This window comes from Varroa jacobsoni, unplaced genomic scaffold, assembly GCF_002532875.2.
Source record: "Varroa jacobsoni isolate VJ856 unplaced genomic scaffold, vjacob_1.0 scaffold_950, whole genome shotgun sequence".
Taxonomy (NCBI): domain Eukaryota; kingdom Metazoa; phylum Arthropoda; class Arachnida; order Mesostigmata; family Varroidae; genus Varroa; species Varroa jacobsoni.
Genome location: NW_019213852.1, coordinates 88,457 through 103,100, shown reverse-complemented (window position 1 = coordinate 103,100; position 14,644 = coordinate 88,457). Strand labels below are relative to the sequence as shown.

The 14,644-nt window shown below is 41.5% G+C and overlaps 1 protein-coding gene across 5 annotated transcripts; it reads left to right on the top strand.

Moving 5' to 3' along the window:
* Window positions 1-943: 943 nt before the first annotated feature.
* On the top strand, window positions 944-14,522 carry LOC111265278 (uncharacterized). Of its 5 annotated transcripts, none has more exons than XM_022841819.2 (10): window positions 1,865-2,099; window positions 3,259-3,427; window positions 3,931-6,006; window positions 7,328-7,515; window positions 9,829-10,050; window positions 10,290-10,409; window positions 10,611-10,809; window positions 10,965-11,223; window positions 11,485-11,660; window positions 12,103-14,522. In XM_022841819.2, the coding sequence occupies exons 5-10, from the start codon at window positions 9,962-9,964 to the stop codon at window positions 12,202-12,204; spliced, it is 945 nt and encodes a 314-aa protein (XP_022697554.1). In that variant the 5' UTR covers window positions 1,865-2,099; window positions 3,259-3,427; window positions 3,931-6,006; window positions 7,328-7,515; window positions 9,829-9,961; the 3' UTR covers window positions 12,205-14,522. The 5 variants fall into 5 exon arrangements, with proteins under 5 accessions (XP_022697557.1, XP_022697554.1, XP_022697552.1 ...); XM_022841817.2 differs by having other exon boundaries at window positions 3,259-3,705; XM_022841820.2 differs by lacking the exon at window positions 7,328-7,515 and having other exon boundaries at window positions 3,259-3,705.
* Window positions 14,523-14,644: the final 122 nt, after the last annotated feature.

Sequence of the window (14,644 nt, the reverse complement as noted above, 5' to 3'; positions counted from 1 at the left end):
ATTTCCATAGAGGCAAATTGTGATGCAGTCTCTTCCTAGACCTCTGGAACCTCTCTCAACTCACCTACAATTCTCATGACGTTCATAACGTTACAGCAGCGCTTTACTTAGATCGTATCTAGTAGGCTATACATCTTATGCATATAATGTAAACTCTACTTATGTATCTGTTTCCAAGCGACTAGCGCCAACATTCACACTGTTTGCAGCTGAAGTCTCGTTCACTTCCCCCTTTAGGGTATCTCTCAACAATCATACTGTGATGATTAACAACGCTTGGCCATCAGTCATACGTGTCGGTGCGTTCGAAGCCTAAAGAGTCAGCGGCCGACGCCAGCGAGCTTCCGCCAAAAAACTAAAACCGCGCCCGCGCTGAGCGAAACAAAATCCACTGGCGGCAGACTGCCATCCCTCAAATTTTTCATAGTAGCAAACATTGCTTATTACATTGAAGCTTTTGTGCGCCGACGCTACTTAACCTTGTAGCAATGCACCAGTGCCACGACCCAGAAAAAAAGGTGGCCACATACTAGAGTAGCTAAGAGTCAGCTCAAAATCAAATAGAAAGAACTTCCTTAGCGATGCCACTCGTAATGGTGTTGGCTGACTGCATTTGGTCTCCGGGGGCAGCCCATTGGCAGTGGCGGCAGCGGAGCAGGCGCAAACGGACAAGCGCGATTAAGCGACGAGCTACTGCTGGTAGCAGCAGGCGACAGCCGATCCAGCCTCAACAGCGCCTCCAAGTATCATCAACGAACCAGCGGCGCAGCAGCAGCAGCAGCATCAACAACAACAACAAGGTTTGGCCTGGCTTGGCCGTGCTCTTTCACAGTACAGTCAGTTGACAATCCTCTATGGGCTCTGTATGGTTTCTATTCAGGCGAGCGGCAGCGGCAGCAACGACAGCATGTAGAGCCTCACACACATACGCGCAAACACTGGCACGGAAACACCGCACTCTGATACAGCAGACACCGCAAACTCTGCCCGGACCCTCTCCATAGCTCCCATCTTTCGGTGTTTTGGCGCCAAAGGCTGGCGGGCCGTGGCGCTACCAACGCGCTGATGTTTAGCGGCAACACAACCAGCGATAGTTCAGCGGCAGTAGCGAATTCTCAGGCTGTCGTAGTCGATATTGCCAAGCAGCAGCAGCAGCAGCAACAAGCGGATTCGCTTGGACCGGGTTACTTTTGCAAAGGACGGCTCCCGAAGGAAGGTTTCTGCTGGTTAAAGTAAAGACCGTGCTGAAATTCCATGAACTAGAGGTATCAGTAAAAGGCGAAGCACTCTTTGAATAGCAATAGAAAGACGGTGCCTGTCCCCGTCCGTCAGTACCTGACGATTGGTGTCAACTCAATCGGCTCAGAGCGACAGGCAAACGTGAACTGGAATGGTGTAAAATGTGCGATGGAGCCAACGTCTACTGCACGCTAATGTTCGTTCCATAGCTGTTCTTGCCAGAAATTAATCGTCTTATCTCTCACCGTAGAAGTCAACATACGAAAACGAAGGAGTTTTGCCCCTCCTTCTCCTCCTGGTGGTGCCCAGCTCTGTTATCGTTAGTAGCCTATTGCCTGCGAGGATCAGTATTGAACAGAGAAGAGTGTTCATTAATCAGTACCTTGCTTGCGCCAAAAATAACTTGAACGTGGACCAATGAGGTCACTTGCTGCTGAGAGATAAGTGAGTTAATGAGTGTGCCGCTGGAAAAACGATACTGCGAAAAGAACTTGCGTAGGAAGTAGGGCTGTATCTGGATCTGTTAAAGAACACTGGTAAGTAACAATAGTGCCACTTGTAGGCCTTTATGTGTGTGTTCTGCACGAAGTCGGTATTGAAAAGCCCGTGTCAAACATTCGATTGTTCATGTGCCAACCCGGCAGTCTGTATCAGTTAAAAATGAACCATAACACTACATGTTGAAAAACGTGTGCAACGCCATGTTGCAGGTGGCTGCTCTATTCGGACAAGACATACAATAACGTATATCATTTTAATTTGCAAAAGTATTACGAAGTCGTGCTTTCTATTAGATCGCTAATATTAGCAACGATCGTTAAACTTATTTAGAAGGTATAGTAGTTCATGCTAAAATCGAGGTAAGTGTTGATTTTTTTTTACCTGTACTTTTACGCGTATCTACTAAATAAATTACATTTAGCAATTTCCATTGTTAGTCAATACCCTTACCAGAATATATGTTGTGTGATGTATATTCATAGACACTCCTTTTTTTAGTTCTACATGGCTTGGTTTGAACAATATGTATATTAAATTTTGAGTAACTCTCGCTAAGCATCGATCGCGCATGTACTAGGCTTTGTTGAATAGTTCCTTATTAAAATGCAATAATGGAACAGATTGAGCCAACAGATTAATGAGGTAATTCATTATTTCGTTGATGGTTTATGCAAGCGGCGGTTACCTAGAAGTTGGACCCATTCATTGTCTTAAATACCACTGGCGGCCGATTTGATGCCCGCTTTGAAGCTCACGTTCGCGAGGCTTCAGATTATTAGAAATAAATGTCTGACCAATGCATATATAAGTTCGGATTTGAAATCAATACAGTGAATAGCAAAAATCGTGTCTCGCCCACGCCTGTAAACTTTCGTTTGGCGCAGTCTCTGACAATATATTATGTCATCTTCGATGAATTGATTTACGTGGGCCTAACTTTGGTTCACATGGTCGGCTCTTGCGTTTCCCGTTCTTCAATATTTGAGGAACAGTACGCTTCGTATCTGCTGTTTCACCTGATCTATCAGAAACGCCGCATCTGCACGTACAGAAAAATGAAGAGTTCAAAAAAGAATAATTATAGCTGTTCTTGCTAGAAATTAATCGTCTTATCTCTCACCGTAGAAGTCAACATACGAAAACGAAGGAGTTTTGCCCCTCCTTCTCCTCCTGGTGGTGCCCAGCTCTGTTATCGTTAGTAGCCTATTGCCTGCGAGGATCAGTATTGAACAGAGAAGAGTGTTCATTCATACACCAGCAGTAAACTAAGAAATATAACTAAAACATCCAAATAAGGCCAACCCGTTGCGGTTTAGTACTTCTTAAGATTCTCTCACACAAAAACTTTTACAGAGCTGTATTCCTATTTAGGGAGAGCTTTGACGATGTTTTCATACAAATTGCTGCGATCGAGGTCAGTTGCATCCCAGTATTAGCGTACGTGAATACCTAAATCACGCGTGTAAATTATGGTTAGGAGAATATGTCAAGATGCATCAAGTCATGCTGGGGTTCCAGGTATACACACGCTTACCCATCGACAGCGTCAAGCGATACCGTCCACTGTACCTTACAATGTGTGACATGACATAGCGGAGTAGACAGATCACAAAAGACTTGAAAATCATCAGCGTACTCGGCATGTTTTACGTCGGATTGGAGCGAGCAACTGACACCAAGAACAGAGGTTCCGTACAACGAAAGCGATATGCATGTCTTCTAGGGAACTTTTTAAGGAGCAGAAAAGCGTCATTTTCGATTTTTGTCAAAAAAGATCTTTCATATAGATACCGTGTCGTTTATGGTGTTGGCAAGAATACCTTAGCCAACCAGTTTGTACAGCAGAAAGTCATAATCAATCCCATCAAGTACAATTTTTTGGTCGAAATCTTGTATATACAGGTGGGTTTTTGTTATTGAAGAACGTGTGACGCGTGCAGCAATGGTGTTGCGTGGATTAGATAGGTAAGATCGGTTTGGTCAAAACAGTATAACTATGAAAGTTCGTAAATTGCAAGCAATTCTATACACAATTACTTTTTGATTACAAAGCACTTTATCAACATAACACGTACTTTGTTATAAAAAGAGCTATATCAGAAATACCGTCATGTATGCTTCTCTATTGACGAGAGTAATTTGCATCATGTGAGCCCATCGTTATATACGGCGCCATTTAATTGCTTGCAGGATTGAGCAGTTGACGCGAAATTGGTCATTCCGAAGACATAGCTGTTTTCTTTTCGGATAGTGATCAAAACCCTGTACAAGCATCGATCATCTTATCTGATTTTGGATTTAAAGGCAATAATTACTGTTGCCCATGCATAGAAGCGCGTACGTCTGTTATAAAGAAAACGCTTGATGCGACAAAAAAGAGTTTCTGGTTAGGTAGACTGAAGTCACAATGGGAAGTAGCCTTGAGGTTAATGATCGAACAAAGATAATTATTTTTCTAACCGTTAAATATTCGTGACGTGTTACAGTGGTCTTCTACGTTTCATTGTTATAACAGGACAGTCTCAGCGTTCCTTTTGTTTATTTAGTTCCTGCAAAGGCCTGACTTGCAGGAACCGCCGCCCAGTTTTACGTTACAGAGAAAACACGGTTGCCACTTTGTGCTTTCCATCAGATAGCTTGTACAGTATCACCACCGAACGTGCTGACTAAAAGTATTATTTATATTAGTTTCTCACGCATGACCCGCACAGACGGTAAAGGACGTGATTATTTATTAAATCACTATTGTTATTATTAAGAATACATTACGGCTGGACAATACAACGATACTAAGTGGACCATTATAATATACATGTTGATAACAAGCGACTAAATTACCAATTATGAGGGCAAAACTCAGTATCCAATCAGATATACCCGTGCTTTTATTAACGTGTAATTGTAAAGACTCAATTATTGTCCAGTTATTATTGGAATACAGTCTAACCGCTGATGGAGCACTTATCCCCAGAAGGCAGCTCCGTGGGCCTTTCTATAGTACATAAACTATATGAAACGACCTGTCTGGCCATATAAACATCCAGTTCAGTTCAGAATTTGTCTTAGACGATACAGCACGAGGGTGAATAGCGCGTCATGGCGCTGGTAGCGGAGAGCCAGAGGTTGCATCGCCGTCGACAGAACCTATTCACGAACTGCTGGTACTAGTTATTGTTCGGTAGTAGCAATCCTCGGTTTGAGCCTCACGCTGCGTGATGCCTGCTATATCGTCTTGTTGATGATGTCGCTAGTCTATCAACACATACTGTGAATGTCTGCATCTGTGTGTGATCAACAACAACAACACCCAAAGAACCATCAGGATCTATCAGGACAAAACAGACTGGCTGTGTGTACATGCTCGGGCTTATTTGGTTGGCCAACTATGGGTACCCCACAAAACACCAGCTGCAGATCGTTGTCATCTCACTACGACGGCCTGAGCGCCTGGACGTGGTGGAGTGTCTACGACCGAAGGACCGCGCCGGCTGCCCGACAACTATCCCACCAAAGGCTCATTTGTGCTCGTCTAGTCCAGAGTGATAGCATAGCGTTGTGTCTGGGTGTATCTGTGTGTCTGGGGATGTAGAAAACCGCTGCTCAAGGCTGAGAAAAGTTGCTGTGAGGGGCTAGTGGTTGAATGATACTGTTTTCGCTATCACCACTGCCTCCATCACCTACTATGCCTGAAAGCTCCGGTGCCATTCGTTTTATGTCACAGTCTGTGCCCGGCCTATATTTTTGGAGGGGTCCTCTTGTGGGCGACCAGCGCGTCGCAGGAGAAGAAGAGAGGAAGAGACAAAGTTTAGATGGTCAGAAGATGGCAACATACGTAGCGTAAATAATAACTTCGTTGTTAGATCTACATCGTCATAGTAGACGCACCAATTGACAGAATGTTCCTGATATCACTAAACAATAGAATTTCGTGTAGATGAACAGACAGGAAAATTACATGACATGAAAATTAATTAGTAGCGCTGATGATGATGATAATGGTGAAGAAAGTGTAAAATAAAATAACGATCGCAAATGATATTGGATCCATGGATGTCAAATGATCATAGCACTTAATGCGCAAGGATGAGGCCGAATACTTGAATGTTTCATAGTATTGCGCTACGTTTACCGAATATTATTGCAAATAATTTCGATCGCGTACTTGTCGACTGTCTATATATAATTTACGAAGCGTTTAGCAAGACCGCAACGCAGTTTCATTCGAAGTAACTACCAATTTGGATGAGTCTGCTTACGCTGAATAAGGTATGTAAAAGGCAAATCTGTCCTTTCTTAATTTTTTAGATTTTTCGCCTTTGTTATAATATTAACAGTATATTCAGTCATCTCATTGCGCACGTACATTAGACTTTTTTGCCCCAACTCGTAAGAACATGTCTCGGTAAATAAAGCTGGGCTAACACATCCGTATTTAAAAAAATACCTATCACGGTGATTCCCCCCTCACTTCTACTTCGGATTCTTAAAGAATCGTCTCTTTGTCTTAGAAACTCGAAAGAAAAACGTTTTGGCGCGTAAGCCGACGAATACAAATAGGGAATATAGTAGCACGCTTATTAATATACTTATGATAACTTAATCTCTAATGATTGAGTTAAAGCTAAGACTTTTTTTTGGGTCCGTGTTTGTCATCACAGGAGAAGTGTTTTATGTCACTGTGTTCATTTTTAACCCCGTTTACAAATCTCACCATTCTTAAGCTTAAAAACATTTTTTTCCATACATCGTATATAAAAACAGCACAAAAAGAGTATGAGGCAAACGAGGAACTGAGTATGCAGGGTTGTCTTATAGATAGAATTGCATTATAAGGCTAACTGTAAGGTGTTCAATAAAACACTTCGATTCAGAAATGTACCAGACTTTGTTAAGATTCGAGAAAATGCTCTCTGCACCGGACAGAGTATAAAGGCGTTTACAGCAGCCTTTCTTGTTATAAAGCTTCTTACTATCTTTCTTTTTATGAAACTTCCCATGAAAGTTGTTCGTGAATCTGAAGATGCACTAATTACAGTTTGCATAATAATCAAACCGTAGAACTGCCGCAAAAGTGTAATCTTGAATTTAATTTTCAACTATTAACCATTAAGAGCTTAATAACATGCTTCGTTTCGGAATATTAAGTTGTTGTTGAATGGATGTACGTATGAAATGAGTTTTTCGACGCCAACAAGTTAAAGTCCATCGATTCAAGGTCATGTTGCTGTAATTAATTAATTTAGCGCGTAAAAGAAAGTCTTCAACCGGTGTTTAATGCTGAGAACGACAAAGTCCGAACAAGTAGGACGATGGATCGCTCTGACCCTAAGTCTCTCTAGTAGAGGAATTTCTTATCAATTATGAGATCTACGCCAATGTGAATCACCAAATGTACAAAAGTATTTAGTTGAAGGTGCTGCATCGTAATCATAATGTGCTGTCTACTGCAGTAGAGCAGTTACGTTCTGTGAACAGGGCACACAGAGAGTAAAAGCCCGTAGGTCCAGTTAGTTGACATTGGCCGTTGGCGAAATCCTTCCTGCTCACTCAAACGAGCTAATTGTGTACTGCCTTCAATATTTATCAGCGATTCAAGTCCCCGAGGATAACGAGTGGCTTTCTGGACAAGTACACGTGTTTCATGAGATCCCATGGCCAAATGGCCGAGTAATGACTACCGACTGTAACATCAGAATACAGGAGGAGAGGAAGATGCATTTCGAACCGAGAAGAGTGAAGAATGACGCTAGAGAATCATCCCAAGCTAAGAAGAAAGTAAGTTGGAAGGCAGTAAAAGTCGAATAACAGAACTCAGCATCACGTAGTCAGATGTAATTAACATGTTTTGCAGGTTAAAACCAAACCTATAGAGAACTGTACTTCCGTGTTTGAACTTGTGCTAGATCTGTTTTATCGACTTTTGGATGCTACTGTCATTCTATAAGGAGCAAGAGGTGGATTGGCTAAAATGAGGAAGACAGTGTCCGGAGACGTGGAGAACATGCATGTGGGGATGTAATAGGCATTAGGAGCTGTGCGTTACTGTAGGTTCTGGGTCACGGCTAATCCACTAGCCCCACTCCGAAATCCGGCGTTCGGGACTATTCTTCATGCTGAGACGCTGGAGCGCTAGGCCGCCCCTATCTCAATGCGTGTGTGACGACACCTATCAGCTTTTTCCTCTCTGCTGCCTTTTACTCTGGTAATGTCGGCAATGGTGATGTTTGTGGTTGTACTAGTTAAAGGGCGAGTCAAACCTACTAGGCAAGCGGACCTAATCCGACACAGATACGTCCCAGTATGCACAACTGCGCTCACATGGAGAGATGCCACTAAACAGTAAACGTCGGCGACACCCGACACAGCGAATAAGGAGGTTAAATCCACGTATCAGCTCTTTGACGTCGTTCATTGCCTTTTCATCCGCTTCTGTCCTCGCGGCCTGACGGCCTGACCTAATTAATGGCAAGATGACCGGCATCTACGTGTGCTCAAAATGGCTGACTCCTCACAAAATAATCCTATCGGGGCAGTTTCAGCAGGTGCTAGACTATAGCATGATGTATCAAACAGTACAGAGAAATTATTTGGGCAGAGGGTAGGAACCGAAATATTCTCTTACGACAGAGCTCATATTGATTTGACTATTGACATCTTCCGAAGTGCTAAATGAAGGCAATATTTAATATATTCGTAGTCTAGCCCCGCTATTTGCTGTATTCAAACCTCCGATGGCTGAATAATATATGCAATCGCCTGTAGGCGCTGTGCCCCTTGAAGGGTTTGTGCGTCCCGAAGAAGGCTGACAAGCATGCATTTTTCTCTTTTTTCTTTCTGGGAGTAAATCTCGGCTAGTGGCTTTTCTTCGAACCCGAAATAGAAACTCGACATAGTTTTCGCGTCCGTACATGTGTTCCTGCTGGTAGCCCTCGGCTCGTTGTTTGCTTCATCGGCACCAGCTGATGCGGCCAGTCTTGCTGCCGATATAAGGCTGAGTTCGTTCGCATTAGCTACCGGCAGTCCGGCAACCGGCACAGTAATGAATCGGCATAGCAACATATGGTTGCTTGGCTTCCGGGGGCACCGACATGTGCCTCTTAACGAATGTTCCTAATGAGTAACCAATAGATTTACCATTCTGAACCAACAGGGTAAAATGGAGATTATTTTACATTAATCGAACATTTGGGCATAGGTAGACTGGCACCGACAACAGCAACAACAACATTTGTTCAAGTTTTCTTCATGAGTAAGATTTCGTAGTACAGCAAAGCTTTGGGTACTAAGGGTTCGATGTTAGCCATAATGCTGTCATCTTTATTTTTCGCTCTACTCATATGAGGTTGGATCTATTGGGGCACGATCTACTGGCAGACGGTAAATGGAGCAGATGTATGCGAAACAAATTTAAACCGAATCCAACGGGGATCTCTGGCCTTTGCTACATCGTATGCGATACGATCAACAGCTGAGAAGTTCAACACGCAAAATCGTGACAATAGGCTACCCTGTTTCCTAAACAGGATATAAATGATAAAACAGGCTATTCCTTACCGTGGTAATAGGACAGCCCGTTGACTGAAATATTTGTGCCGTCATAGAAAAAATTAATCCAACTGGCCAACTGCTTCTGTGTTCGTGTAGCCACAATAGTAAACCAATGCGTTTTTACCAGTAGAAAAAAATTAAATAAAAAAAATAGTATTCACAAACACATGGCATAAAAATATCCGTATATTTGTAATATGAACCAATAGTGCAAAATGAATAATATCCGACTTAGTATTTTGCATAGAAGATTGTTCATAATTAGTTCGTGCGTAGCTGAGTCGATGCTATGCCATTGAAAAAAAAAACATAACATAGGTATTTAATAATATAGCATAAGTCATGATGTCATCCCAAGCGACTTGTCAGCTGTAACCATATTTGACAATTAAAACATGGCTGTTCTATGTAGCGAAGATAAGCATTTAAGAACGCATTAATAAATTAGATTTTCTGATTTTAATCTTTTGTGCTAAGCCTTACAGTTTACAATTAGCAAGCCCTTATTAATACATAGTGTGTAAAACTTCTGTTTTGCAGTTGCTACTCAATGCATACGGTGGTCTCTACAGTGTCCTATTCAATTCTACGAGAAATTCGCTAAAGGCACAGTTCTTAAGCAAATTTTTTATAGTCGATAACGGATTATCCTGTTCACTTTTTCTCCGGCGCTATGGAGCGCAGAGCCGTTCTTACGCCACTATCACCGCTCGACGTTACTCCACTGTATGACGGCATATCGAATATGCTTAATCTGGAAAGGTCTGTAATTTCCCTCTCGCTGACGCTGAAAGCTGAGATAGTTTTTAAATATTCACGGAAGGCATTGCAATTAAGCAAACAGTACAAATGAAGTTGCATTATGTCAGCACTATGCCGGCCGCTATCAGACCGCTGCAGAGGTCTAAAACGTATCGTATACATAAATCTACTATAATCGTACTGTACTGACATGCATTGTCTGCTTTTCCGTCATGAACTTGTATTGTAATGGTTTATAGGATGGAGTCGCACCCTTCAGCTGTTTCTCCGGATGAGGAGGTCATTCGACTTCGGGGCCGACGATCGTTCGAGCCGCATTCACCAATCAATATTGCTCGATACAGCTCACAGAACATCAGGTATTTCTTCATAGTTTCCGTCGTAACTAAAACCTCTTGAAGTTCTATATTATTACTGGTAAACCGCTTGAGATAAATGGATTCGACCAATAGTGCTCTTATCACTTGCCCGTTAAGAATTGTAACTGTTTTTTTACATTTAATTCTCATCCCAAGCAATGTTTCTTTAACCAATACATTTCTCCTATATCGTCTTAACAGCCCGATGAAGAAAGTCAAATCTCCAGCTAAAGTCCTCCAGTTCCGTTCACCCCGCAAACGTCTTCAGATGGATTTGGTTGACGGTGTCGGTGGAACCCCTCGTGGTCCCTCATCACCAGCAAAAAGGTTCCGTGTTTCGCTTCATGGCCTTGATGAACGAGCCTCAGACCCAGTGGCACAGTTACATTCCCTAAATAAGGTAAGGAAAATGTCAAACACTTATTATTAATGATACAACGTCCATGCTTGTTTGTCCATTTGTTCTTTTATACGCAACGTAGAACTGACATTCGCTTGACCTACAATGATGGACGACAAGTTACTTTTTTGCTAAATACGCTATACGAATTGCAGGGACAACTGCGAGGCCTGCTTCAACGTGCTTTGTCGGAAGAGGCGGTGCGCGCGCAGTTGGCACCACATATGCCGGCTCCAGATCTCACTCGAATGGAAGCTAAACTGCAGCAGCGCTTAAGAGCAGTTCAGGTGGCTCAAGGAGGGGCAGGACGGCATCACTCGCAACCGAGTCCACCAACGTTTTCTAAGAGGCTTCATCCTGTTCTTGATGAATTTCGAACGAAGATTACCTCACATGTCGAGGGTCTGCTCAAAGGTCAGTGTCTATACGATGCGCTCGATATGTGAAATATAGAATGTAGTGAAGGCGCACGCATTTGCAGACTGCCTATATAAATGCTATCCTAATTCTAATTGCATCGTAGACGTTAAAATAGATTTTACTTATAAGGATGCGTGCCATAATGCAGCTCTACAGAATAATTCATTTTAATACAAATAAAAAATATCAGTTGGAGTATATTTCGAAAGTTAGTTTACCATTCACCCCCGTTTCAAGATGGTATGCTCATTATAGGTGAACAATGGACCGGTGGGGTGGAGTATGTCCTTTTAGCATGGCCGTATGTTCGCCAACTACCCGAATGGCGCGAGCAGGTACAGAATCGAACACGACTCGCCTGCTTTAAATTACTTGCTGGACTTCTAGCTACCTGTCTACCGCGGTGTTCTAACCTTACTGATGCGCATAAGGTTTGTAAGATATGATAAGAAATGACGTTTATTTGTAACAGCACTGAGGAAGGAAAGGAGGTCGAAACCTAGTCAGTCATTCCTACTAGTGCATTGCATTATTTCTCATTGCAATAGTCGATAACCGCATGTTAAGTGTGCTTGTTGCAAAATTACATATTTGCCTTTTTTTACATGAGGTTCTGTATCCACAGTTGCTAAATAAAGTGGCACGATAAAGGCCAGCTTGGATGTATAGTGTGTATTAAAAGGGTGATGTTATTATTTATCGATAGTAGTGGATCTCTACGTTTAAATAGCTATGGGACGTTTTATTAACGTCGATATATTATGTTGATGACGTCGATAATTATCTACGTTCTAATAAAATATAGCTGCATAAAGCATACTTTTTATGCCCCCTTTTGTAAGGCAAGCAATTTTAATTGTTGTTAACTTTCAGGAGACGCTTGCGCGAAGAATTTCAGCTATGAAGCCTGACTGTCCACAAGTGGTTTTACCGCTAGTGAGCGCGTTGCATGCCGATACCACTCCAGCCAACTGACGTCTCATCCTCGAGAGACAGCAGCCTATAAACAAGAACTTACGGTAACGAAACATCGAAGTTTTCCTTTGCAAGAAACAAGCGAAAGGCTTCCCGCTATTCACGCATGAATACCACTGACTGGATATTTGTCATTTATAAATATCCTCCAATGATGGCCCTGCAAAATCACCACTTAAGTGGTCGTCACCGGACTATACCGAAAAATCTTGCAGATGATGTATGCATCGTATGTTTTATCTGCGTGTGGGCGAGGAAGTTCAGTATCTTCACTGCAGCAAGCACTGTATCTAAATATGATAAATAAGTATGAACAGTGTTATCTAATAACTATTACGATGGCTTTGAGCACACTACATACACAAATCAACTCTGACGGATTCACATGACAGTTTATGCGAAGAATTTTTGCCGTCTCTTAATTATGATGTACCTGCGCGATGAGACACACACATACGCGAACACGACTATATATCGTTACATATGTAGCACACACAAAATAGATATTTTGAAAATAGGGATAATATAGAAATATTCGATACAGAATCAAAGTAACTTCGAAGGGAATGCCTTAATGGTCGATCTTCACTAATTTACTTAAAGACCAAGATTCATATGACATCTTATGTAAACGTTCGATTAAATTTCAAACGAACAGAAAAAAACCGTGTATCGTCAACCAGTATCTAGAAATAGAATTAAGTTTAAACAAATGAGTCGTTACATATTATGAAGGACGGTCTCATCTCAGGCATTTAAGTATAAAAAGTTCGCTTGAAGCACCATTGTAGTCGATCTTGCGTGCGACCGTTTTTCTTCGAGCAATAAATTTAGTCAAACAAGAAAACAAATAAAAAAAAATATCTAGCGTATTGCATTTACCATAAAAAGCTCACAAATCGCAGTAGTCTGGATCTGCGTCTGCGCAGTGTCACGCGAACAGTTGCGAAAAGCTACAAAGAAGTACGATAGGTACATCGGCATTTACCTATTGATTATACATAAAGAAAGACTGCGTACGGCCGGCCGCATTAAGACATCGTTTTATAGCGGCTTGCACCAATAACTATTTTCTCAGCAAGTCAATCGACAAGCATCTATTCAAAATGCATACGTACTTGCCAAACAAAACAAGGAAGGATTAGTGTGTTCCAATATTTATCGAATCCATCATGAACTGGGCATGATCCTGGTTTTTGAAAGAGAGAAAGAAAATCTTTCTCTAACCTAATCTTGTTTGTTATTGCTTTGTTTATATTGTGACGTCAACATAAATTTGATAGTTTAGCCAAGTGAGCCACGCGTCGTTTTCCAGACAGTAGGAGTCTAACGAAATACGCAGGATTAGACGGAGCCTTTAGCTACCGTGCCATTATAAGCGTAAACTAATTCCGACGTGCAACATCAGACACAAATTTCGTTCTGCAAAAATAAATCACAGTCCTTCTCTATTTAATACAGCCTGTCGTTATAATATCATTGTTAAGAAATATAGACTCCCTCTGTAAATTTATACTGTGACTTTAACATAGCAGTTATGTGCGTCTTGCAAAAAGAAATCGAGATTATATTGGCACACACTGGGTCTCTTTTAAAACAATCGGTGCCTACAAGAGTAATTCCCCAATAAAATGCTCTAGTAAAAGGTGATCTGTACAAGGTTAAAAGAAGTGGATGCCATCGTTTCTGTACGTGCCCTTAGGCAGATATTGGGTCGGCGCTTCTTCGGACAAGCTGCTGTATCATGTGAGGAAAACAAAAAAACAAGGCTTCCTCCATTCATTTACTGTTTTCCCCGGTGATAATAAACATTCCCAAACAGATTATGGATGAGTATGAAAGCTGTTTAGATAGTACCACTATTAGGGTGTTGCTAATACTATGCATGTCTGTTATAAATGCTACATCCTTTTTACGTTATTATTATTATTATATTCTGGAACGTCTATTATGACCGAGGGATATAGGCTGCCATTATAAGGAGAGTGATGGAAGAAAAGCTATATTTGAAAGGTGGAGATGCAACGAAACTCTTGTCTCTAAGTCTCTTGTTGTTAGAACATCCCAGAAAAAAATTGTATTTTTACTACACTTTGTGACGAACCGGTAAGATAGTTATGACCATAATGCACTTTGCATAAATTCTATAATAAACTTATGAGCGGGATTGTTAATGACGAATCGTTATTGATAACACTGAAAATTATTTTTCGATAATTATGTGGTTGTGTAACTTTTACAGTCAATTAAATATAAATATACTGTGAGTGGCAACTGAATAATAAAGTCCTATGGACATCGAAGAGATGAATAATGAATTGATAATGGGTCTTTAGTTTACATTATTTTTGGTAGCTTTTTGGGCTTACACTATTTTTGGTAGGTTTTGGGTTTTTTTGGGCTTATATTAATACATTGCATTGGATAATACATTCCATTG

Bases quoted from the DNA above. Each gene is read 5' to 3' on its own strand.
- LOC111265278 (XM_022841822.2), top strand. From the start codon at position 9,962: ATGGAGCGCAGAGCCGTTCTTACGCCACTATCACCGCTCGACGTTACT. The intron at 11,224-11,484 runs GTCAGTGTCTAT...TGCTCATTATAG, and splicing joins TGTCGAGGGTCTGCTCAAAG to GTGAACAATGGACCGGTGGG. The intron at 11,661-12,102 runs GTTTGTAAGATA...GTTAACTTTCAG, and splicing joins ACCTTACTGATGCGCATAAG to GAGACGCTTGCGCGAAGAAT.